General features: G+C 30.6%; 2 protein-coding genes and 1 pseudogene across 2 annotated transcripts; 1 reads left to right on the top strand and 2 right to left on the bottom strand.

Moving 5' to 3' along the window:
* The first annotated feature begins 1,705 nt into the window (after positions 1 to 1,705).
* LOC148204459 (CBL-interacting serine/threonine-protein kinase 10-like) lies at positions 1,706 to 4,763 on the top strand. The gene is made up of 2 exons (XM_088092229.1): positions 1,706 to 2,185; positions 2,675 to 4,763. The coding sequence occupies exon 2, from the start codon at positions 3,084 to 3,086 to the stop codon at positions 4,422 to 4,424; it is 1,341 nt and encodes a 446-aa protein (XP_087948355.1). The 5' UTR covers positions 1,706 to 2,185; positions 2,675 to 3,083; the 3' UTR covers positions 4,425 to 4,763.
* Positions 4,764 to 5,469: 706 nt separating this feature from the next.
* LOC148204460 (uncharacterized) lies at positions 5,470 to 6,093 on the bottom strand. The gene is made up of 2 exons (XM_088092230.1): positions 5,844 to 6,093; positions 5,470 to 5,750 (listed from the first exon to the last, which is right to left on the bottom strand). The coding sequence occupies exons 1-2, from the start codon at positions 5,994 to 5,996 to the stop codon at positions 5,646 to 5,648; spliced, it is 258 nt and encodes an 85-aa protein (XP_087948356.1). The 5' UTR covers positions 5,997 to 6,093; the 3' UTR covers positions 5,470 to 5,645.
* An 18,179-nt stretch (positions 6,094 to 24,272) lies between these two features.
* LOC124835982 (CBL-interacting serine/threonine-protein kinase 11 pseudogene) lies at positions 24,273 to 26,093 on the bottom strand (annotated as a pseudogene).
* Positions 26,094 to 26,928: the final 835 nt, after the last annotated feature.

A 26,928-nucleotide genomic window follows, 5' to 3' on the forward strand; every position in this document is an offset into this window, starting at 1 on the left:
TTCAAACACGAATCTCTCATTTGCATTGAGTGGTTGTGTCAACCAGAGAATCTCGCTAGGGCCACTAGACTGCGCTGCAAAAGCATGGCGAGAGACAGTGCAAACTCCTCACATGGGCAGCGACAATAATATCTCTCGTGATAGCACAGTGTTATTGCTTCGTTGATTGGAATCAAGTATCAAAATTTAAGAATCGAATACGTTTCAAGGTTTATTTATATTATGCATGCCTTTAAAATGGTTGTGAAATTATAGAAATAGCACAAGGGCATATAAAACTTTTCGATATAAATCATTGCAAATCTTGGAAAAATTGCGAGATGCAAAAAATAGTAAAATCCTCGCAAATCCCTGCTTTTCATTCTTTGCAAATCAACGAACCGAACAACGTTTATCACGAAAATCTATCCTTGCTAATTCTCCTATACAATAAATAAGCGCAAGCGAACAACGTAAGAATTTTATTACTTTGTCTTAGTATCTAATGTGTTTGTTTTTCATAATATTTTATTATTTTAGAATATTCACAAAAAGAAATAATATAGTTTTTTAATTTTCTGAAAATGAATTTATACTGATTATGAAAAAAGTTAAAAATATTATTATAACAATAAAATAAAAGTTTAATGACTCGTATAATCCTCACTTTTGATAATAATATATTGAGTTGGTCTCGTTTTTTAAAATTTCAATTACATCCTAATTTTTTTAAAAATGTCTCAATTATATTTTTTTGAAAAAAAAAATACTAAAATTTTAAGAAAAAGATACTAAAGGCGTTAATAACATGTTACGTGTTAATTTGTGATGATTTTTAAAAAAAATTGTTTGTAAATTTTTTTATTGCTATGTATCAAGTTCATATGACATGTTGTACTTTCACTTTTACACGTTGACATGATATTGTTTGTTTTGATTTTAATTTAACTCTTATATTCCATCTCCAAATTGAGACAAAGTTTACTAAATGTTATACTAGTATTTTTATTAAAAATAATTTTCTAACCTATTGTATTATTATATATTATTAATTAATTTTTTGTTAATTAATGTTTTTTATAAGATTAAAACTAGTTAAATATAAATATTTAAAGAAAACAAGTATTTAAAATTAATATATTATTAATCCATGTTTTTTCAAAAAAAAATTAATATTATTTATATAAATAATAAATTTGGTTCTCTTTTAATTGACACTAAATTTATTATTTTTATAAATGTTATACTAATATTTATATCAAAGCTTAGTAATTAAAGTCATGATTAACAAATCATGGATTAATAACATACAATAATATAATAATAAGTAAAAAGTCATTTTTAATAAAAATATTAGTATAATATTTGTAAAAGTAATAAATTTTGTCTATTTTAAGAAAAAGAATTGAAACTAGATTGAATCAAAGAAAAATATTTAAAAATTAAATTGAAATCAAGATAATGATACTTAATATAAAATACGGACAATGTCATGTATTACACCAAAAACTTGATATGACAATATAAACATTTACAAAAAAATTTAAAAAATTACATGTAACATGTCATAAACGTCATTAATAATTTTTTTAAAAAAATAAATCTAATCAACACACTTTTACTAAAATTAAGACATAATTAAAACTTTTTTAAAAGTAGTCATAATTTGATACTCTACCACTATAGTAGGTATTGTATAAATAATTAAGCCTATAATAAAAGTGCCATTAATTCTAAGAAGAAAGAAAAGAAATATATCGATAATAAAAATGTACACCTTGAAAAGAAAGCCATAGGCTGAATTTGGTAACTTTTATGATGGTGTGTATCGGTTATTCGATCGAAATCAATCACCTACCTAAGCAACACGAGATCATCATGAGTGCCAACGTGTCAGTCACCATCCACCTGGCACAACATCATCAATTTTGCTTAGGTACACTACCATGACGTGGAAACTTCCAAATTCATTCCTTTTCCTCATGCATTAATGTCCGTACACGTGTTCGGCTACATTTCTCTGGTGATGGCACACCATGACATGAACAATTCCAAAACATTACAGAAATATCCATACTATATATGAATGTTGTATGCAAACAAGTAACAGCTCTAGTACTTACTAGTTAATTTATTTTTCTATACAACCACCGTACTATATCTCTACCATGTTTGGTGCTACAACTGTTCAATCTCAATTCTGAAGGTTTGAGGTTATTTTCATTTATTTATTATGGAGTTTTTGGTTTTATTTTATGCTTTGGATTGTGCTATTACACCAACATGTTTCTTACTATCTCACTATTATTTCAGCAACAAATTTCTCTTGCTAAAGATCAATGAATTACGTGTTTACTGTGAGGCTGAAAACATACATCATTTTCTAAGATCTTATAACTATACTACTGTCACTTTGTATTTATATGCGTTCAATGTGAAATCATTTTACATTGAACTGTAATATCTGCAACTGCCTTTCGTAATCAAATTTTTTACTTTTATGTTGGTTACAATCAGATAAGCTACTGTGACAGTCACTCTGTATGTATATATTTGAATTCAACTTATACCAAAGTATACTATCTGTCATGAACTATCAGAGCTATGATTAATTTTTTTTTTTGTTATTTATATATTATTTATACATATAAAACATTAGTTATTGAATCGAGTTTGATTCTTCTATGATTTTCAGACTGACTACATCGACAGGAAAATCATCTTCAATTTTCAGTATAGTTCTGAAGTTTGCTCAGCTATCTATGGCGCACATATATGTATATATTCTTCAACAGTGCATGACATAGCCAGAGAAAGAGATGCAGGAAAATGAGCTCTGTCTCTGAGATCCATAAGGTTATGTTCTTGCTATCACTGCCCAGCTTAATTGGTAACAGTGGAGAAAACATTGCTGGCTCAATCTTTCAGTATCCATTGATGCATAATCGGAAAACATGTTATTTTGATGTGCCTGTTGTGTTAGTACATCACCTGCGTGAAGACGGTTGAGTAGCTTATTTGCTATCATATAATCTCTATACTGAGTACATGATATAGATATTTTAATTGGCTGAAGGAGTGAAATTTTATTTTGCCCAACTCCAATGTCTTCTAGGGAGAACAAATCAAACATCTTGATGCAAAAATATGAACTAGGAAGGTTACTAGGTAAAGGAACGTTTGGAAAGGTTTACTATGGCCGTAGTACAATAACTAACCAAGGTGTGGCCATTAAAGTGATTGACAAGAATAAGGTTATAAAAGCTGGGCAGGTTGATCACGTTAAAAGGGAAATATCTATTATGAGACTGGTGAAGCACCCAAATGTTATTGAGCTTTTTGAGGTCATGGCCACAAAGAGTAAGATTTACTTTGTTATGGAATATGCTAAAGGTGGGGAACTGTTTAAGAAGGTGGCCAAAGGAAAGCTCAAAGAAGATGTTGCACACAAATATTTTATTCAGCTAGTGAATGCAGTGGATTTTTGTCACAGTAGAGGTGTATGCCATAGAGATATAAAGCCAGAGAACATTCTGTTGGATGAAAATGATAATCTGAAGATCTCAGATTTCGGGTTAAGTGCCCTGGCTGAATCCAAACACCAAGATGGCTTGTTGCACACAGCTTGTGGAACACCTGCCTATGTTGCTCCTGAGGTCATCAAAAGGAAAGGTTATGATGGTGCAAAAGCTGATATTTGGTCATGTGGGGTAGTTTTGTTTGTCTTACTAGCAGGTTACATCCCTTTCCAAGATCCTAATTTGATGGTGATGTATAGGAAGATAAGCAAGGCAGAGTTTACATGTCCTAGATGGCTCCCAAGAGGAGTTCGGAGGCTATTGAGCAAGATGTTGGATCCAAATCCAAACACTAGGATTTCCATTGATGAGATTAAGCAATGTTCTTGGTTTAGGAAGTGGCCAAATGGTATACAGACAACACAAGAAGGGGAAAACAGGAGTGTCTCTCCTTCAATTACACATCATTCTGAACAATATGGTGATGGAAGTAATGGCTTAGCAGCAGAAGCAAGGCAAGAGTCAGTTGTGCCAGTAAGTATAAATGCCTTTGATATAATCTCCCTCTCACCTGGGTTTAATCTTTGTGGATTCTTTGAAGACAGCTTTCAGAAAAGGGAAGCAAGATTTACTTCAAGACAACCAGCATCTCTCATCATCTTCAGGCTGCAAGAAATTGCAAATCGGCTGAAGATGAAAATAAAGAAAAGGGCTGCCGGTTTGTTGAAATTGGAGAGCCTTCATGAAGGTAGGAAGGGGATCTTATCCATTGATGCAGAAATCTTTGAGGTTACTCCACTTCTGCACTTGGTGGAGGTGAAGAAATCAAATGGAGATACGCTGGAATATGAGAAAATACTGAAAGAAGCCATAAGGCCTGCTCTTAAAGATATTGTTTGGGTATGGCAAGGTGACCAACAACAGTAATCACAACAGTTGGAGCAACTGCAGCAACAACAATCTCAGTCCCAAAAACATAATTTCTTAGTTTCCAGTGCCTCAAACCTTTGTGCATTAGGAATATGAAATGCCATTGTAAATGATGCTGTGCCTGTATATTTTCTTGTTCTTTACAATGCCATGACCTTATTGTAATACATAGAGTCTCAAATTTGACAGATGTTGAGTTTGAATATTTATGCAAGTTTACTGGTTAAACCGGTTGTAGTGGTAGTGGCTCAAAATGTTTTAAGGATGTGGGTGAATAAAGAGTGTGATACATACTGTCCTAAGAGAAATCAATAAATTGTGGAGTTTCTTTATCAATTCCTCTTATACAAAGACCTGCATCCGATACAGGCAAAGGCAATTTTTTCACTAATTATACATAATCAACCTCAACACATTAACCCAAAAACATACCTTGTCACTCTTCTATGTCTAGAACTGATTTTCACAAACAATTAATTTAAAAAAAATGTTGGGATAAAATCATCTTTATCACAGATTATAAATTACCATTTTTTTTTTAAAAAGTCTTAGGTTTTATATTGTCTACAACCAGGAATCTGAATTATACTCTTCCAAAACCAAATCAAATAAAGACAATATACTCCTCACAGCAAAAGTATCCTGGTAGCATTTTAAATCAGTTCCAAATTATTGAAGAAAAAGGTTCAAAAGCCTATACTTGCCTTGTATGAAGAATTTTAAGACTAAGATATTTTCTTTGGAGCAGGTGAAGCGTGTTGCATTATCAATTGGTGGTGGGTTATCCTTGTAGAACCCCGCTAGTCTCGTAAAGATTGATCACTTTAGTCTTCTACTCTTTGAAATTCTCATTTCAGTCTCTAATTTCTTGAAAATAAAACATAAGAAAAGAAGAGCAGTTTCTAAGGGAGGAGAACCGTACTTAATTCACAACATTTTCGTGAACTGAGATATTTTCATTCCAAAAACTCAAACTAATCTGCAAAATACTCTTTTATTGAAATAGTTGTTCTGCTAAATTCATAGTGAGCAAGACACACAGTGAGTAAGAAACATGGTTATTTGTCAATCAATTACACCATATTGGTATTCCATTTAGAACAAGCAATTACTTATAAGTCTAAACCACGTGTTAAAGAGTGGACAGTAAGTAGTGCTATTGCAGCTAAGTTATGCTTATTATCACCATTAAAAGCAAATATATACCATAGGAACCGTTCATTCAGGATTTGGGGAAGAGGAAGAGACTAAGTGCCTCCAAAGATAGCGACCGCTAGCCATGTCAAGGAAGGTCCAGAATCCAGATTGCAATACATCACGAACCTGTAGACTCACCAATACAGTATATGAAAAGACAACATTTTTGTAAAATCTAAAGCATAAACAGAAATAAGTGAAAAATGGTCCTCTTTGTACCTTGGAAGTTGCATTCTTTAAGGTTAGGGTGTGTTCATTGTTTGCATCCAACTCAGTGTTAGTGATGTGAGGTTGAGATCTGAAATTTCTGAGAACCAAGAAACCGGCAAGAGTTGCCGACAAGAATACAAGAATGAACCTGAGAGGACACATGGTTTCTTCGGATTTACAAACTTTTGTGTGTATATCAGAAGAATAAGGGTATGACTCTGTTGTGGTGCACCCTGACTTAAGAAGACACTAAATAAGTTAAAATTGAGAAAAGACTCGAAGTCGAAACATAAATAAAAGACGTGGTTGGTGGGCTGGTCTCCATCAACTTTTGTCCTATTATCAAATTCTTTACATTGACATAACTTGATGCTACTTCTTTCTTCCTTAAATTAAACACTTTCTTTCTTCCTTAAATTAAACACTTTCTTCTTCCTTAAATTAAACACAGGGATGGCTACCATGAAGAAAAAGCATGGTAGGCTGTTTTATCTCATCCTATTTATTTATAAGGTTTAATTTTATTTTTTTTCTACTTTAACTTTTTTTAAAAGTTTTAATTTGGTTCACATATGATAAAATTTATCTTAATCTAATCCCTTCCGTCCATTAAATATATAGAAACAAAGTTAATTGGTTTAGTGACGTGGCAAAAGAATATTATATCACAAAATAAATTAATTTTTTTTAATAATTTAAAATAAAAACAAATACAAAAACAAATATTGGTACAAAAAGGTCAAAATTATAACAAAGTTGAACAACAATTAAAATGGGTTCATTTACTATTTATAGTGATTTTTATTTTTTTTATGTAATATTGAAATTCATCAAACCAATCTTATATTACTGGAAAAGATTTGAACTCAACCTTTTCCATCTTTGCTTCCGGTCTTCAAACTTAATCAACCATATATTTCTACTATCCTAATAATACGTACATTCAGATAATTTTTTATTTAATTTAAGTGTGGTTAGTGCATGTTAACACTTCGATAAGTGTACTGAATGATATCAAATAATAATAATTGGTAAGACCAAGTATCGTTTTTCTAGAACTCACAACCTAAACATTCATGTGGCTTCTTGATTAATTACGACTTGTAACCAAAATCATAGTGTTTATAATGCAAAAAATAAATATGAGTGCAAGTGTTGATCAATTGACTTGAAGAACGCAAATGTGATTGATATAAAATATGGAATGATTATATTGTTGGAGTTTCCGACTTATCCTATCCACTCTCATGTATTTATGAATTCATCTTCTTCATTAATGTTAATGTCACTTTCTAATTTACCTTAAACCCGATGTCTTGTTGAAGAAAGTCTACTCTTAATTACTAGTTTACAATGTCTTGTATCTCCAACAATTAATTATGCATTACATTCGCACAGAAGCTTAAAGGCAACCAACCCTCCTATCCCTATGTCTAGGTAATATTGCTTTTGGAAGAATTTTTCTAGTTCTAGATTTTTTCATATGTGTCCATATTGACAAAATCAATAATCATGCAATTGAATGAGTTAAACAAAGCATGCATAGAGCGTAGAGGAAAAACCCTAACAATTAATGAAGTAAAGCATTTATAATATAAATCAATTCAATACATGAGAGTTTCAAAGGATTACATCATTTTCCCAACAACAAAGGAGGTTTAGTTCACCATAGACATGGTGAAACTAGATGAAAATATGAAAAAGAATGAAAGATAAAATCCTTAAAGTTGAAGATCGGAGCTTTCGCATCCAAAATCTGCCTCCAAGGGGTGAAAAGAGTGTTTTTGCGCCTCCTTCTGTCCAAAGATATGAACCATAAGTCCTCCAAAACCTTAAATAGAGTGCAGAAAAAGTCCAAGCCCACGAGACTGGCACTCAGCGCCCCACTTATGGCGTTCAACGGTAGCTCAAATGACGCTCAGCGGTGGCGCCCAAGCGTGAAACAATGCTTTCAAAACCAAATTGGCGCTCAACGGTGGTGCCTAGACGTGAAACATGGTTGAACTTCTAGAATGGCGCTCAATGGTGGCGCCCAAGCGTGAAATAGTGGTTGCACTTCCAGACTGGCGCTCAGTGCCCCCAAATGACGCTCAACGCTATCTGTGATTCTTCTATGTACCACTTTTCCAGCCTTTCATAACTTCAGCTCCTTGCTACTTCAACTTCTTCATCCAATTCATCTTAATTCCTATCAAAACAAGGAAAAACAAGCATAAAACCAATAATACCACCTTCAACTCTCTTATTCTCACAACTTAAGCAAAAACATGATTTCAAGCTAGTTTCTAAGTCATAAAGGGTGTTTTTAATATCAAAATTAAGTATAAAAGAATGGTTTTTCAACTGTTATCAGTGCACCATGTAGCGTTTGTTTTCTTATCATTTTAAACTTTCTCCAAATGCATCCTTCCTTGTTTTAATGTTTTGTTAAGCACTAATTGATTTATCATGATGATAAATTTACACATTATTATTTTCTTCTCTAAAAGGCTTAATACCAATTTTGGTCTCTAATTTTGTTAGTTGTGTTCAAAGTGATCATCTTATTTTTGAATTGTTCAAAGTGGTTCCATGTTTTGTAAAAATGGTTCAAGTTAATCCTTTTTACTGATGGTGTTAAAAACACTAATGGTATAATGTCCACCTTAGCCAATAGTGAATGACATGTCCAGTTATTCATTACGTGGCAAGCTTAGGTCAATTGACGTGTAAATGTCAAGTTTACTCATGTGGAAATGTTAAAAATTAAAGTTATTAAGTAAAAGGAAAGGGTAAAGATTGGTAATTGAAGAAGGTTACCTTGAATTGAGCAAAGTCGTTGTCTCGAGATAGGTATGACTTCTTCCCAAGGTTGTTCTTCTTGTTCCAATACATAGGGCAAATGAATTTCTCATTCCTTACATGGTGGTGGTTGGATGGGAGGTGAGATAATCTCTATTTGCAACTGTGGTGATATTGTTGTAACAAAAAAGGCTAGAAGTGCAAAGAATGCTAGCAGAAAATTTTGGGAATATCGTCATTACAAGGTTTTATGAACACCTTTTTCACTTTATTTGTATTGGATTTATGTGTTGATACATTCCATTTTCACTAAGCCTCTCTAAAATTAGTTGAATGTGTAGGGAGGGACAACACACAGACATAGATCTCCACACTGGTAAGATATTGTCCACTTTGGAGCCAAGCCCTCACGGATTTGCTTTTGGTACCACTCCAAAAGGCCTCTTACCAATGGAGGTATCTTATGTGTATATAAACTCATGTTCATCTCTTATTTTATCTGATGTGGGACTTTGTTTGTATCCAACATCCTCCCCTCAAACAAAGGACTATGATTCTCCACCTCTACCTCCCATGTAGCGGAAGTCTTTTCTTGTCCTCGAGTACACCATGGTCAACACTCTCTTTCAAGAGACATGGTCACAACACTGAGCATCTCTTGCTCTCCACCTCTCATGATACATCCGGCCACCTGCCAAGCTTCACTTTCACTTTATCATGGAGGGACGTACTCTACTGAGCCCGGTCACCAGATCCGAACCATGGGCTCTGATACCATTTGTAGGGAGGGTCAACACACACATACATACACATAGATCCCCACATTGATAAGATATTGTCCGCTTTGGGTCAAAGCCTCACGGATTTGCTTTTGGTACCACTCCAAAAGGCCTCTTTCCAATGGAGGTATCTTATGTGTATATAAACTCATGTTCATCTTTTATTTTATCTGATGTGGGACTTTGTTTGTATCCAACAAAATGCTTATATAATTTTTCCTTCAACATGGAATTTAGCATTTTAATTTTTAACAATTAAAAGTTTAACTTGTTTCCCATAGTCATTCCCTTCTCACCAATCAAACTTTTAAAATTCAAAACACCTAAACTAATAGCCTTTGATACCAATCCTCTATAGAACCCAATCAAGTTCCACCCAATTTTAACAAATTTCAACCAAAATTAGCCAACATCCCATGCCTAGTATCTACCATTAATAATCACTTTCAACCTTCAAAGATTCATAAAAAAAAAATTAAGAACCAAACTAAACATAACTTAATTGAATCAACCACCTTCCTCCATCTTTTACAATCTTACAATCTTGATCGAAGTAATTTCATTCTATAAATACTTCGATAAATCAATGAAAGATGTAAGGTTTCTTTATCTTAATCTTTCTTGTCTTTTGAAGCTTGACTGGAGAGATTCAATTCTTCAAGAACTTAATGAGGTTCATGTTGCATATACTTAAATTATGTAGTACACCAAGATACGACATCGCATAGCTTGGATAACTAGCTTATTGGAAAAAGAGAATTGCACATGCAGTTTTATACTGGTTTGAATTAAAAAAAATAACTCTACATCCAGTTGTTAATCTTTTTAAAGAGGGATTAACTAATCACTAATAAATAACCAATACTTACAATAACAAAGAAAGATTAAGGTTAGAAAGCACCTATCTTGAAAACACAAGAGATGAACAATATCTCCTTTGACACACAAAGGATGAACAACACCTCCTTTGACATACAAAGAACGAACAACACCTCATTTGACACATAAAGGATGAGCAACACCTCCTTTGACACAAAAGATGAACAACACCTTCTTTGACATATAAAAGATGAACAACACCTCCTTTGACACACAACTGATGTACAACTTTCTTAACAACAATAACAACACTCAATCATAAAACACACTTAGTGAAAATTATCGCCCTACCTACACTAGGTTTTTCAAAGCCCCTTTTCATAAACACAAAGAGTTTCTCTTAGGCACACAACTCTAAAACTCTTAGTGAAAAGTTGTCTTGAAAGTGTTTATATGCAAAGTATTTATAGGCCCAAGTTTGAAAGTAGGTCAGAAGCTAAAAAGGTTTTTGTAGCTACCATCGATTATCCTAAGCGATAATTGATTATTCCAATGCCTTTTGCCAATACTAAATTTAACTCGGATAATCGATTATTCTAGTGAATTTTTAAAATAATGTTTTTTCTCATAGTCCTCCAACCTATTATACATCTTTCCATCCTAAATCTAATATATGACTTAATACAAAAAGTTTTTGAATAGCATGTTCTTCTAATCTTCAATAGCTAGCTTCATTATCAAAACATCCTTTGAGTTCAAATCTTCTTTTGTTGCTAACATAATTGAGTTGTTAGATGATGGATCGTTTGTAGGAGTGTATTCTGATTTGTTAGACTCATTTGGGAGTGAACATGATTGGTAGACGCGTCTCTCTTGAACTAATTCATTCTTTAAGTCTTCAACACTTCTCCATACATTATCATCATCAAAATTCTTTATTGAATATCTTCTTCTTTGGCCAATAATTATCATTCCTATCAATGTAAATACATAATCAATAATAGATATTTATATATTAAGATCACTTGCGAAATTTAAATTGATGTAGTCCCTAAAAACAAATGTTGGTCCTTTACAACATAGATAAACACCAGAGTTTCCTTTAATGTGTTTAAATATCCACTTAACAACATTTCAATGCTCTCACTTCGATTTGTGATGAATTTACTAATTGATATCAATTTTATGCAATGCTTAGTCTTATATAAATCATGATATATATAAAGTTTCACATCATTAACACATATGATACTCGAGACATATTCATCCTCTTGGCTTCATTGTTATGATACATACTTAAAGATAACTTGTAAAGGACAAAAAAGATAGATAATTTTACTTACAATTTTGCAAGTCGAACCATGTAATACTTTCAACAAGTAATTATGTTTAAAAAGTCAAGCATTCCTATCTCTTTTGTCTTAGTTATTTTTTTTCTTAGAATTCTTATTTATTGTTCCCAAGTCTTTTGTATCAAACGTTCTAACTAATTGTAGTTTCAATTCTTGGATTTGATATTTCTTGTAATTTACTGGCGTGTCATCTACAAGTAATGAAATAATGTAATCGTTCTTGTCAAATCTATTGCAATAGCTAAAACTAATAATAAACGAGTCAATGTGAATAAAATCAATTAATTAAAGAATTAGAGATTTATAATAAAGATCTAATTAATAACATATAAAATAATAAATTACTTGGTACATATTCTATTAAAACTTGTCACATGTTATATATATGACTTAATTCAAAAGTTCTAAATTTTGGTAGAAAATTTTTTCATGCACCTTCATACATTTTTTCTTGCAACTCTGTATGTCAAGTAAAAATATATTTTGTTTGCCCTTATCTTCTTTCTTTATTTTCTTTTTCCTCCACCAACAAACTTCTCTTCCCTTTTAATCTTCCTCCACCTCCATCGGTGCCTTTAACTCCAACTCCATTGGTGTCCTTTCTTTTTCCTCCACTTCCATCGAAGTCCCTTCATCGACCTCCACCAACATCCCTTCTTCTTCATCTGCATTGATATCCTCTCTTCTTTCACTTCTATTGGCACCTCCACTCATCACCTTCTTCTTCCTTCACTAGCCTTTTCACCTTACTCTTCACATTTTTCTTCTGCAAAAAGACATTTTAAACTGTGCAATTTAAAATACAAAATAAAAAATATATTTTAGATTTTACAAGTCAAAATGCATATTTTATTTTTCATTCTGAAATGTATAATCCAAAATATATTTTTTTTCTGTATTTCAGAAAACATAATCTAAAATGCAAAAATTATATTCCAAATTGTATATTCTGATATATAATTTTTGTATTTCGAAACGTAAAATTTGAAATATATTTTTTTCATTCCAGATTTTATGTTATGAAAAGTCTCCTGATTGTATATGCTAGAACTCAATACGAAAAGATGATATAATTGGAATTTTTTAAGTATATGGAGAAGTAAGAAGAAACTATGAAGCTGCAGAAAGAAATTATGGAGGTGAAGGAAGGAGCTGTACTTTGGGTGTCTAAATGGGCTTAATTTAAGGGAAATCATGAACTGTATTTGCTAGCCATTTTATATAGTTCTTTTATGACTACACCATACCCACTCCCACATCTTTCATAATTTATTTTAGGTTCTGGTCCACATATTTTGTTTATTTATTATTTTTTATATATATTTCCTCCCGAGACATTTTTTTTTTAAGTTTTTCTCTCTCATTTATTACATTATTTTTAATACTTTTTAATATTAGTTATTTTATCAAAATGCTTGTAATTATTTTAGTTTATAAATAATCGATATTTAGAGTTGTTTATTTTATCTCTCCTATGAGAATTAGAGTTGGAGAATATTAAAAAGTTTTAATTTTAAAAATAAAATTTTACTAATAAAAATTTTACTAATAATATTTTTTATATATTAACTATTTAGATGAAAAGTAATTAAGTAAAAAAATATTCTTCCTCCTTCGGAGTTATATGCATTTGAAATTTATCATAAGAAATAAATACATATAGGAGATTTAAAAACACCTTTATTCAAGATCATAATTATATTACTAATAGTTTGATATTGCATAATTAATGTAATCAATTAATCAACTTACTTAATATTTATTGAAATGTAAACTTTTTTATGAAAATAATTAATTATATATGTTATTATTCCATTGATGTATAATGTATTAAACTAAATGTACTTTTTAAAATACGCAAGTTTGTTTATTTTTAAATATCACGTTTTATAATTAAAATAACGAAGTTTACTCCTGCTTTAAGAAAAAAATTATAAAATTATATTTAATCTTTGGCTATTAAAAATAAAATAATTTCAATTGAAAATTATAAATACAAATGTATTATTATTATTACATAAAAAATGTTAAAAATTTCAATAAATAAAAGAATAAACATCAAACATAATAAATTGATAACTACTGAATTTATTAAGTATGTTATATTTGATAAGTTTAATAATTAACACTAAATAATATACTTACGTATATATTCATAAAAAACAAAAGTGAACTTGTAACACCAAATGTTACATTAATTTTATGTGACAAATATTATTAGTATGAAATAGTTAATTATTGTTAAATATAATTAAAATGCATTAAATTTTATTAGATTTAACAATTGTGTTAAAGGTTTGTAAAGTGAGTTGTATGTTACATGCGCATTCATTCAGTTCCTACTAAAAGAAACAACTACTATAAATTTATATTTCATTCAATAACTATAATATATTAAAGTTTTTTTCCGCAAATTATAAAGATATATAAATATTACAATCACAAAAGTAAAAAACAAATTATGTATATAGAGTACTTATGAATAAAATCAGACACTAATACAAAAAACAGCTTACAAACGTCGAATATTTTGGGTCTTTCACGTCGAATTCGAAAACGACGTCATATCGGGAGACGTTAAATTTAACATCGAATTTTATCAATAAACGACTTTAAATTTTTTTTTATTTTTTTAAATTAATTGTCTCTACGAGATCTGAAAAGCAGAAAAACAACAAATTTCAGTTTTTGGTATTTTGTAAAGCATGAACTATGAACGTGTAATATAGTATCAACAACAAACAACAATTACAAACAAACAAGTTCAATCAAACAACAACAACAAACAAATTCACCCAAACAATAACAAGAAACAAGTTCAACAAAAAATAACAAGAAACAAGTTCAACAAATAAGTTCTTCAAAACGAAAAAGAAAACTAACCTTGGTTCATCGGAATAAAGTGTTGCCACACGTGAGAGAGAAAGCAGAATGCGTCTTTGAAGGACAACAACATGAAAATAATCGGTCAAAACAAACAAAAATCATACAAATGAAAGAAATATTACATGTGATGGTCGTCAAACTTCGCTCGAGAAAAGTGAATGAATTTTCAATCTTCCGCTCAAATTTTTATTGAATTCACTAATTTTGACGCCTAATGCTGGGGCATTCAACGTTTTATATCCTTTTACGTCGAATTACAATTCTAAACGACGTTTAATAATTGTATTTATTTACAATATTGAGTGGTTCAACGTTGAACGCGTGACGTTATACGTTGTTTTTACACTAGTGAGATCAATATTATAAATGAATATTCATGGATAATTGGTAGTATTTGCATATTAACAAACAGACTAAGATATAATAATAGTATCCGTGGATGCTCGTAGTCGGTAATCTTTAATTTATTAAACACTAATTAAAGAGTTTTTGTTAAACATGATTTAATATTTATTTTTATAATTTTATTTGGATTTTTATGAACTTGAGTTTATTTAGACTTTGTTTAAAACTTGTGATAATGATGTATTTTTTTATTTGAACTTATTGGAATGTTATTATCTTTGTTGAATGTTTAAAATTCAGTTATATATATAGTTGTTATATATATATATATATATATATATATATATATATATATATATATATATTTAAGATTTTTATAACTATACATTTCTTTTTATAATTTTATACTTTTTTTATAAATATTTTTTTTATAGATTTTTATAGTTAAAATATTTTTTGTGAATATTTGCAGATATTAAAAGAAATATGTAGATACCAGTATAACAAATCCACACGAATATGGGAATATGTACCAGGCGGATATTTATCCAATAGAAACGGTAGTAGGAAGTTACTTTGACATTGTAATTAAAGTAAAAACTTAAACATAAGTAAAACTTTAGAAAGAGGAGTTTGAATAGAGTTCTAAAACTTCTTTACAAATAAGTGTTAGATGTTTTTGTAGGGGTTAGATGGTATGCAAATAATGTTAAACATTAAATATTTATAAGAAGAGTTTGAGAAGCTTTTAAAACGAAAACGAAAGCGAGAAGGAAAAATTATTTTATACTGGTTCACTCCAAACTGAGTTGCGTCAAGTTCTCCCTTAAACACTCTTAAGGGGTTTCAATAATCCTTCAAAGATTACAATCGACTTTGACCATTCCTGATTTTACAAATTAACCTAATTGGTTAGACTAGTTTCACCATTCTTGGTATAACACTAACTCAACTCATTAGATTGTTTAACTCCACTGAGTTAAACCAACAAGTGTTTTAATTCACTTTTGAGTCTAAAACAACAAAGTGTCTTTTAAATTAAAAGTATAATTACTCTCTTTGAGAGGATATAAAATAATTACAATAAAGATTTGAAAACTTATAAAGAAATTTTTCTTTTTTAAAGACAAAGTCTAGATAGTGTAAGCTTAAGAGAAAAACAATAGTGTAAGCGTAAGCAATTATAATTCTTGTTATCTTCTCTTTATGTAGTCCTCTTTATATAAGTTTTTTTCAAAATGATCTGTTACTCAAATAATTGACTTTCATATAGGGATGTAACCTTTTAGTACAAAATCAAATATGCTATGTTTGGTCATGTAGAGGTAATTGTGCTGCTTGTATGGAAGAAACAAATAGAATACATAAATGAAACATTTTTAAAATACCTTTCTATCTCTTAATATTCTTCTTCTTATTCAATGCAAACTTTTGAATAAAGTTTTGTATTGAATTAATTTAAAAAAGATAGCACAACACAATAAATAAGAGAGTATTATTTCGTACATGCATTAAAAACGTTAGACATTCTTAAACGTGTGTATAAGCATTTTGGCACAGATTGTTTGAAGAACGTTTAATGTTTAAGATGTTGTTTATACATAGAGCGTTTAACGTATTTAATCTAAAAAATTTATTTGAAAAAAATCATTTTTTAAAATATTTTTATTAAACTTGAAAGCAAAGTTTGTTTAGAGGATTTTATATTAAGAAAGACATATAAAACATGAAATTCTGTATAATGGTTATTTTCGAGTATACATTACTTATAAATTTATATAAATATTAGTTTTAATATATTAATTATGAAACAGCATCCATATAGAGTTAGCAATATTTATATTATTTCACATAGTTTTTTTTTTTCACTTTTTGTATGATTAAATAAAAAGAAGATAAATTTTTAAATTTTCATTACATTTTCTCTCTTTCGAATTTCATTTTCCTATTTTATACTTTTTTTTTCAGGCGACTAATTAACTATTCGTAAGTAAATATTTAGTTGCAAATGTCACCATACCCATCACACACAAGAAATTAATTCTTTATTTTTGTGGTCATCCGTGGCCAAAAAAGTAGCAATAATTGTCCAACGCCAAGTCAGGTGCATGTTTCATGCTCTTACCGTGGGGTCAACTTTGTTTTCCTCATTAAATATAATTAAGAAAACGAAAGGTAACTAAAACGGTTTAATTTTTGTTTAATTATAAAGGATGAATAGTTTTTTTTGTAAGTTCTATTACTATGATAATAATATTTTTTCAATTTTTTCTAGTTATTTTAAATATTTTGTTAGTTTTTTTAAAAAATAAATTAATATATTCCTTAATTAGATTTGACATTAGGTTCGTTAAAAATGAAAAATTGGATATATATTGTTTTTGGTATGAGTTGAGGTCAACACTTCACTCTATTACAATTTCTGTCAAACTTGGAGTTTATTTGTAGAAAATACTTCAATACCTAAATAAAGATTCAACTGTTCAACAATAATCTAATTACGATCCAATTGATTTTAATCATACTTTATCTTGAACTGATTAATGTTAGAGGTAATTTCTCTCTAGAATGACCGTTTGACCTCTTATCAATGTCCTTGATCTCATAGTTATGTGCGGTCATGTTTGCGATATGATTGACCTCGTTTAGACAATTTGTTCCAAAGTTGACCAAACGATAATATAATACATATATTAACAATAAGATCAAATTACACCATATAACTATTATATAATAAGTACATATCGCTTTCACTAGTTAAATATAGGCTTAATACCCTATTTTGTCCCCAGTTTCGCTCGAAAATGTCAAATTAGTCCATCCTTTAAAAAATGCGTCAATTACGTCCTCCTTTGATAAAATTTGCATCAATGAAATCCCTTCCGTTAAATCCGTACAAACGGCGTTAATTATTTTTCTCTCTTATTAAGTAACGCCGTTTGTACGGATTTAACGGAAGAGATTTCATTTATGCAAATTTTATTAAGTGAGGACGTAATTGCCGCATTTTTTAAAGGATGAACTAATTTGACATTTTCGAACGAAACTGGAAACAAAATAGGGTATTAAGCCTTAAATATAAACTCACTTTTTTTAACTATCGAAGTTTAGTCTAACAATAGATTTGTTAAGTTGATTATATAACTTCTATCATATTATCCATTAATATTTAATTTTATATTCAAGGCAAGATAGTAGGTTAAAAATAAAACGTAAATTAAATAAAAGATTACATTATAATATATAGACATGAATAAATTTTACTTTTAAAGTGAATTTTAAAAAATTAAATTAAATTTAAAGTTAAATATGTTTTTTGTTAAAATATTTTCAAAAGTTATTTATTATTAAATTTTATTTATTATTCATTTTTAAAAAGATTAAAAATACTTAAATAACCAAATTAAAATTTTAAAACAAATAAAATATCATCTCAAGATTTAAACCTTATATATTCTACAAGCAATACTATAAATATTATTTCATGATTCTCTGTTATGGGTCCGTGGGAATATTCGTTCGTTGTTTGGCTATTATTTTTAGCCAGTTTTGTCAGTAATCATTAGTCGCAATATTAGCATGATTAACACACTAATTTACAATTATCATGCATGACATGTTCCACACAGAAGGAAATGACACATATATAACAATAATAATATTCTATTCCATCATAGACAACCATGTTAGGTATACCACATTATTGTGTTAAGTTATCTTTCTATTTATCATTTTGAGGTAGATATTTAATATCACATAGGATAATCTTTATTTATATATATATACATGTACCGTCCGGTCCTCTCGATTCATAAATCGAATGTCCATCCAAGTCGGCTATCAAGATCGAGCGTTCAAGCTAACGCTGTCCGACCACACATGGATCGAGCGGTCCTCCAAGGTCGATCATCCATAAATCGAATGTCCACCCTGATCGGCCATCAAGACCGAGCGTCGGAGTGTCTTTGACAGGTACCTGACCGCCCGACTTAGAGAGCGAGAAGAGAGAACAAATGCTACAACCAGGACTTGAAGACGGGAGAGCCGGTTCTAGTGCCCCCTAGAGACAGAGCCGCTCGGTTTGCTTCAATTCGTGGGATTCAGCAACGTCTGCCCGATCTTCGACAAACTCTTATGTGTTTTAAAGAGTCAGACCAGATCCGACCGAAACAATATATATATTAAATATGACACTATCAGACTTATTTTGTAGAATCTAACGCTCACTTAGATAAGACGTAACTTCTTAAAAAGTGTTTACTGAAAATAGAATACATAATCTAAGTTTTGATTGAAAACTTATCACTAAGATAAAAATTATAGTGTTCAATTAAGATGTACTTCTTTTACTTAAAAATATAATAAGTTTAAGTACTATAATTCAACTGTGACTTAATCTCAGTTATGAACAAATTATCTTATAAAATCCAAAGTTAAAATTTCCAACAAGCAAACTAATATTTGGTGTCAAGAGTTTATGATTGAAGTATGGATTCCAATACCAATCATATTTTGTCTGTGCAGCCAACGAAAAGCGACAATGAACTTAACGTAGCATGCATTAATGGAGGAACAATCCAAAAGGATATAGTATTTGAATTGGATGGATAGAGAGTAACATGGTTCAATTAATAAAATGGTTCAGTTCTAAGCAAACTTCCTCACATGCTATGCTTGAAATTTGGATCGTTGCATAGCTCTGTCTCTCGTGTACCATACCTTGTTGCCTCTTTTTTTTTTTCTTTAATTATAAAAATAATGAATGAAAATAAATTTAGAATAAATAATGTTAAAAATTACTTTAAAAAGTTGTGTGTCGATAGATACTTCTAAATCACCTAATAATTTTAACTTGAACAAGTTTGAAAAGTTAGGATACTATTTGAATTTTGGACTGGACCACTTGAAGTAGCAGAGAGAATGCATGCATGTGATACTGCAGCATGTCCATTTGCTATTAATTAGACGCCACAATATAAGACCAAGTGAATGTGACTGAACATGATCATGAGCTCAGGAATCGTACTAATGATTCTGATCTATATTACTATAATGATTATACGTTATTGGTGTAATTTGTGGACAAAAGCACCCAGCAATAAATTCTGAGACCTATATTTAGATAATTGACATTTCATTGGTAGATAAATACTAGGTATACACGATTTTATGTTATTATATTTTAAACTTAAATAACAATTTGGTTTTTTTAATTTGTTTAATTCAGTTTTAATATTATTTTAAAATTTAGTCTTATTTTTTAATTTTTAATTTATTAGTTTTTTTTGTTAACACCATTTAAATAATTATTAGTGAATAGTGTATGTTATGTTCAGTTCATTATCATTATCATTTTTTTATTTTTTAATTTCACATGGGGTGGTGCATAATAACAATGTGACGTAGTATTTTATATTTAATTTGATTTTTATATTTTTCTAATTAAGTTTTCATTTTTATTTAAAATAGATCAATTTTTTTAAAAAAAAGAAACTAAATTTAATTTTTATATGAATATTATATTTCTTAAAATTTACAATTTTATTAAATACTTTTTATTTAAAATTATAATTAGTTTAAAATTAGAACACAAATTTTAAGAAGTTCGAAAAGGTACATAAGGTATTAAATAAAAAATTAAAAAATTTTATAATATTAAAAAACTCATTATAATTATTATTATGATAGAAAAACAAAGAACGAAGAAAATTAAAAAAAGGTATTTTTACCAAAGAAAAGTGGACAGTTTTATTTTATAATCTTTTAATATAATGTTGTATCACATTTTAATTTAATACTTAATGTAATTAATTTATAAATCAATGGTTTTAGTATCTACTTTTAAAATTTTCATTTTAATTTTAAATTAATTCTAATCATAAATTATAAATATTTAATACAAATGTTAATTTTAATAAAAATACTAGTATAACATTTATATAAAAATTAAATTTGTAGTAATTTGAAAATTAACATAGATTCTATTTAAAAACAAAGATTGAGAATGAATTAAACAAAATTAATAAATATAAGGAGCAAATTGAATATAAAACATTAATACATACCAACAAGTAACATTTTTATCAACGTAACATGACGTGAATCAACATGTAGATATCTTTTTTTAAATTAAAAAAATATTAGAAAAAAAAAAACAAAAAAACCATAAACTTACACGTGACCTACATTATTTTCACTGTTCTTTAATTATTTAAACGATATTAGTAAAAAGCATTGAAGAAAATTTACAAAAATTAGAATCAAATTAAAAAAAATATCATAATTAAAATGAACAAAAGTCAATAAAAAGTAGGGACCAAATTAATATTTTAGTTTATATATTATTATTATTTAATTAAAGTATAACACATAATTATGACTTTGTTATTTTAATCTTTTTATTTATGGTGAAATATTTTAATCTAATTTTTTTGTAATTTAGAATAGTTGAAGTTATTGTTCTTATAAAATTTCAAAGTGAAAAAAAAGAGAATAAAAATAAAAACCCAACCTAGATTACTTTAATACTTTTGTCTTTATAACTAGATATACTTTATTCAAGTATTTGTTAGCTTTGACAGATGTCCATAAGCTAATTATACACCAGATGAATGTTAAGAATACTTTTTAAAATGGTGAATTAAAGGAGGAAATTTATATGAAAGGTGTGTTGTTTCTAGTTAAGAAAAAAAAAAGTGTGTAAACTTTTAAAATCTTTATAAAAAACACCAAAACAATGATATGAAAAACTTGATTGTGTTTTTATGATGGTTTTTCACCTAATGATGTTGATAAATGTGTGTACTCTAAATCTAAAAACGACGAATGTGTCATTTTATGTAAATATGTGGATAACATCCTAATATTAGACACATGCAATGAGATGGTCTCTGGAACTAAGTTATTTCTTGGATCTAAATTTGAAATGAAAAGCATGGGTTAAGCCAATGTGATTTTAAGAGTTGAAATAATGAGGATATATTGAACACTCATAAATATCAGGCAAGTGCATGAACTAATAAGCGTAACACAATGATAACAACAAGAATTATGATGATATATTGTGATTGATAAACCACTAACACAAATCAAGTTGTTTTTTATTCATAGATCTTGTTATAGCAACTACATTGTGAGTTATATTTCTTAATATAAGACTAGTTCATGTAATTTTCTATACCAACTTTAAATGCATTACATCTTACAAGACCCATGATTTTCTTCTTTCATTTCTTTCTATCTTTTGCCTTTAATAATATGTGGAGGAATTTTGTGAAACATTTCTTCTTCCCTGTTTTTGACTCGCACAACAAAGTGAATTAAGTGTTAATTATTGCAAAAGGCTTACACTTGATTACAACCTCACCTGAAATCAGGCACAACAAATCAAAGTGAATCCAAATATGGTGTCGTTATGCATGAATGGAGTTCTAACAACTCCACAATCCGTGAAAGGTGGGCTTCCTCTATGGAACAATTTGATTCCTTTCCCGCACGTGTATGCATCTCTGAGATCTTCTCCAACAAATGCAACTCATGTTGAGTTGTTTTTCTGCTCCAATTTTTCTTGCTACGTGTGATGGGTTTCTAACCCCATCCATCACTGATAAATAGGTGCACCTTCACTTCTCTAAAAATGCATTCACTCATATTCTCTTCTCTTCCTCTTCCATCTTGAGTTATTTTTCTCTTTAAAAATATTTCTTGCTAGTTTTGAGTTTCTTGAAATATTCAAGAAATTTCTATTGTATCTTTAGAAACTTACACAATACACAACGATAAGTTTTAAAAGACAACAATGATTATTCACATATCAAAATATTATTCTTTTTTGGATGTGAGGTCGAGAATCACGATCAAAACACTCATTCACACTTTTCTCCATATCCTCGTCTTAGGTTTCCGTTACATGGTTATTCTCCGTCCTCAATATTCAAATTCTAGACTTTGTGAGTAAGTATCTGTGAAAGACACTCTGATGATCAAGTCAATTATGTAACTGATCGGTTATCACATTGAATTTTTTTTGTTGAATTTTATTACAACCAAAGGAGGTTAATGGATGAATATTTTTATCTTATTCAATAATTTAAACCTTAAATGTGAAGTTTCAATTTGTGTTTTTAATAATCGCCGAACATGGTTTTCGTGTTGTTATATCTCTTATATATTTTACAATTGTAGAATTTCATCAAATTAGTTTAATTATGAGACAATTGACTTTTAACAAACCAGTCCCAACACTCATTAAACTTATATTATTTTCATAAAAACATGAGAAAAAATATATTTATCATTATCGTTTTACAATCCAACTTCATTTATGAATTGTTATCAGTTCAAATAGACGACTTAAACATCTCCAGTAGAAGTGAAAATAACACCGATGATCATAGACTTGCTACACCAGCACGACGGCCACCTATCCAACAAGATTTAACAACCTATTAATTTAAGATACGACAAGTGAAACACATAATTAGTTACTACTTTGGTCATTGAGAAATGTCATGAAAAATGTTAAGAAGATCACCCATTGTTGATGTTGGGGGAGGCAGGCACATGGACCAATGGGACACGCCATTGCCAAATCATTCCAAAAATGCAATGCATTTTATTATATCTGAAGCTGGAATTTAATCGAGCACTTTATATGCAATCAAATAAGTAAAAGGCACATACTAGAAGAAAACGTGTCAGGACGAGAACGGCCTATCCAAATATTTAAATCTCCTAACCGCACAAAGAAATATTATACAATAAGCTTGACTCAACAAATTCCAGAATTAAGCATCATCATAAGAAGGTTTTTGAAGAAGTGAGAATCAAACTAGAGAAGTTACGACGAGGACAAACTACGAAAAATGCTGACACTTTCTGCCAGAGAGAACGCGACAAACATGTTCACGAGAAATAGGTTTTTGAAGAAAGTTGTTGATCTTCCTTTATTGTACTTTTTCTTGCAAGTGCAGCAAAACCTCAGGTTACAGGTTTTTTCTTTCTACCAGTTGGGCCCTCCCTTCACCACCCCATGCGTATTATCTATAATTTATGTTCTACTATAAAGAAACTGAAGGAACGGAAGAACTTGATTAGTTTATTAAATATATTATTCAAAAGCTCAATTTTTTTTTAGAATTAAATCATTGCATTATTTATTAAAATGATTTTAAAGTATCCGATTGAAAAGACCGACTTAAAAAGTCTTTTTTTTTTTCAAGTAATGATTAGAAAGTTAGAAACTTATTGAAATCGGGTAAGAAGAAGTGATGAGATTGTAAGCTATTTTTATAACAAAAAAAAGTTCATTCAAATGTTCGTCTAGTTCCATTTGAACCTCCAACCAGTTCAAGGGAATCCTGAGAAACTGGTTGTAATAACCTGCAAATGCAAGAAACAGAGCAAGAATTAACTTATTAGAACAACAATTATTATTTTCATAAACTTCAAGCAAACCACTTTGAAAATAATAAGGCTAAGCAAAATACTGTAATACTTTACATATAAGCATGATAAAAATATACATAGCGAACTTGCACGCTTAATTAACTGTGTTCCACATCTATTTGTGCCCTACTACGTTTCAATTTTCAATTCTCCACTTCCAATTCTCTTTTAAAATTTTATTTTAAATTTACTAATTGAAAAATAATAATGACGCGGAATCATGATTCACCGGCAACCGGCTGCGCACCGGTTTCCTCCCGATCCGACGTCGTACTGCTACTTGCAGCACATAGATACGGCCTAATCTTATTCCTCCACACATCCCTGAAAACTCCGCCATTCCCATCCCTCCTTCTCACCTCAACCACAACCAGTTCCGCCGATAACCGGTAAACCTCCACCAAAGCGGCGAAATTACCATCACACCCCTCCAACTCCACCCCACACTCCTTCCTCCTCCGCACGATAATACCCTCCACAGTAGACGCCGCCGCAACTACCTTCTCCACCACCTTCTCCGGCGACTCCTTAAGCAGAAACCTCTCTCCCTCTTCCACCTCCTTCAATGAATCAAACAAACCGGAGAGATTCAAGCCTGTGGAGAAAGCAATGATATCAAACGCGTTCAAATCCTTCACATCATCACCTTCACTCTTCCACTCCAAACCCAAATCGCCAAATGTAACCTCCTTGTACCCCTTTTTGAACCACGCCTCCTTCAAAATCTCATCGACGGTTATCCTCGTCTCGGGATTCGTATCCAACAACCTCGCCAGAAACCTCCTTAACTCCGTCGAAAACCACCTCGGACATCGATACTCCCCCTTGTAAATCTTCCTGTACATCACCATAAGATTCGGGTCATTAAACGGTAGATACCCAGCCACAAGAACAAAGAGAATAACCCCACAAGACCAAACATCAACTTTAGCCCCGTCGTAACCCTTCTTCGCCAAAATCTCCGGTGCCACGTAAGCAGGGGTCCCACATAGCGTGTACAGCACCCCATCCACCCCCATCTGCTCCTTCACCGCGCCGAGTCCAAAGTCGGAGACTTTGAGGTTCGCATGCTCGTCCAGCAGAAGATTCTCCGGCTTCAAGTCGCGGTGGAAAACGCCCCGCGCATGGCAGTACCCGACGGCAGAGATCAACTGCTGGAAAAACCGTCGCGCGAGATCTTCGCCGAATCGACTCTTCGCGATTCTCGCGAAGAGCTCGCCTCCTTTCGCGAATTCCAAGATGAAGTAGATTTTTGTCTTTGTCGCCAACACTTCGTGGAGTTTCACGATGTTGGGGTGGTGAAGACGGCTCATGATGGCAATCTCGCGCTTCACGTTGGAGGCCATCCCCATTGCGGCTAGTTTCTTCTTGCTTACCACTTTCACTGCCACGCTTTGCCCCGTGCTGGTGTTACGCGCGTGGTACACCTTCGCGAACGCGCCGCATCCTAGGAGCCTTCCCACCTCGTATTTTTCAAACAAAACGGTGCTCTCCGCCGCCGCCGCCGCCTGTTCAATTTCCGGCATTGGTTTCACTAAGACTATCGTGCTCAGCACGATCTTAATTGGGGGATTGTTGTAGAGAGGTTGAAAGGGGATCTGGAAATTTCCCGAAAATTGTTGATGAAAGCTTTCGGGATTGATTTCCTTTTCTGCTGTTTTGGTTGGTGGAAGCGTAATTGGAAGGGATCGATTAAGTTATAAGGAAACGAGGTTTTGCTGGCACTGGCTGTTTGAGATGTTTCACGAAGAAACTGCTTTGGAACTTCGTTGGAAGATTACGTTTATTAGTTGGTTTGGTGGTTATTAATGTCTCTACTTACTGAATGGGGTCTCAGTAGGCTATGTATTTCTCATTATTTAATGTGTTCAGAGAAACAAAAAATAATTTGTTGTAATTTTTGTACTTTTGTAACTTCCATATACCTGTTCTATCTTTTTCAAAGTAATTTAGATTATATAAATAATAAGCGATAATGTAAAATAACGTTAGAAAATAAAAACTGAAACATTTCAAAAATTTAAATATAAAAAAAAGAAAATGAACTATAGATATTGGAGGAAAAATATGCCCCACCTTTAAATCTTTTTCCAATATTTTTTTATCTCTTTGAATAAGATATTTTATTAATTATCTGATACATCAGTTATATATCTCTACAAGAAACTTCTAATTATTCAAGAAATTTTAATTAAAAAATAAATATTAAAATTAATGAGGTAATGTCTCATTAAAATTGGAAAAAATGAGTAGTGATAAATTATATTAAAACTATGTTCTCTCTGAACATTAAATGAATAAAAAATTGAAATAGGAGAATAAAAATAAATAATTGCATAAATATTAAAAGTAGTTTATAAAATAATAAATTTAATTAGTTATCTTAATAAAAATGTAAAGCAGGTGGTTTTAATGACACGCGTGAAGGGCGCGTGTGTGGTTGGAGTTGGGAGACCGCTAGGTGGATCCATTGCTTGAATGGGAACGTGATTCCCCTTTTCTTTTCAGCAGTCGTAGGTGTTAACTATTGCCATACACGTGGGCGGTGGCGATGGGACATGAGATTGACTTTAGCAATAGGATAATGCCACGTCGGTGCCGGTTTTACCAAAATAGTTGATTTTTTCTCTTGTACAGTTGGGGGCGCTTTGAGATTGACCTTTAATATGTTGAGATTTCTTGCAA

This window comes from Vigna umbellata, chromosome 1, assembly GCF_029865625.1.
Source record: "Vigna umbellata cultivar VRB3 chromosome 1, Vumbellata_1.0, whole genome shotgun sequence".
Lineage (NCBI taxonomy): Eukaryota > Viridiplantae > Streptophyta > Magnoliopsida > Fabales > Fabaceae > Vigna > Vigna umbellata.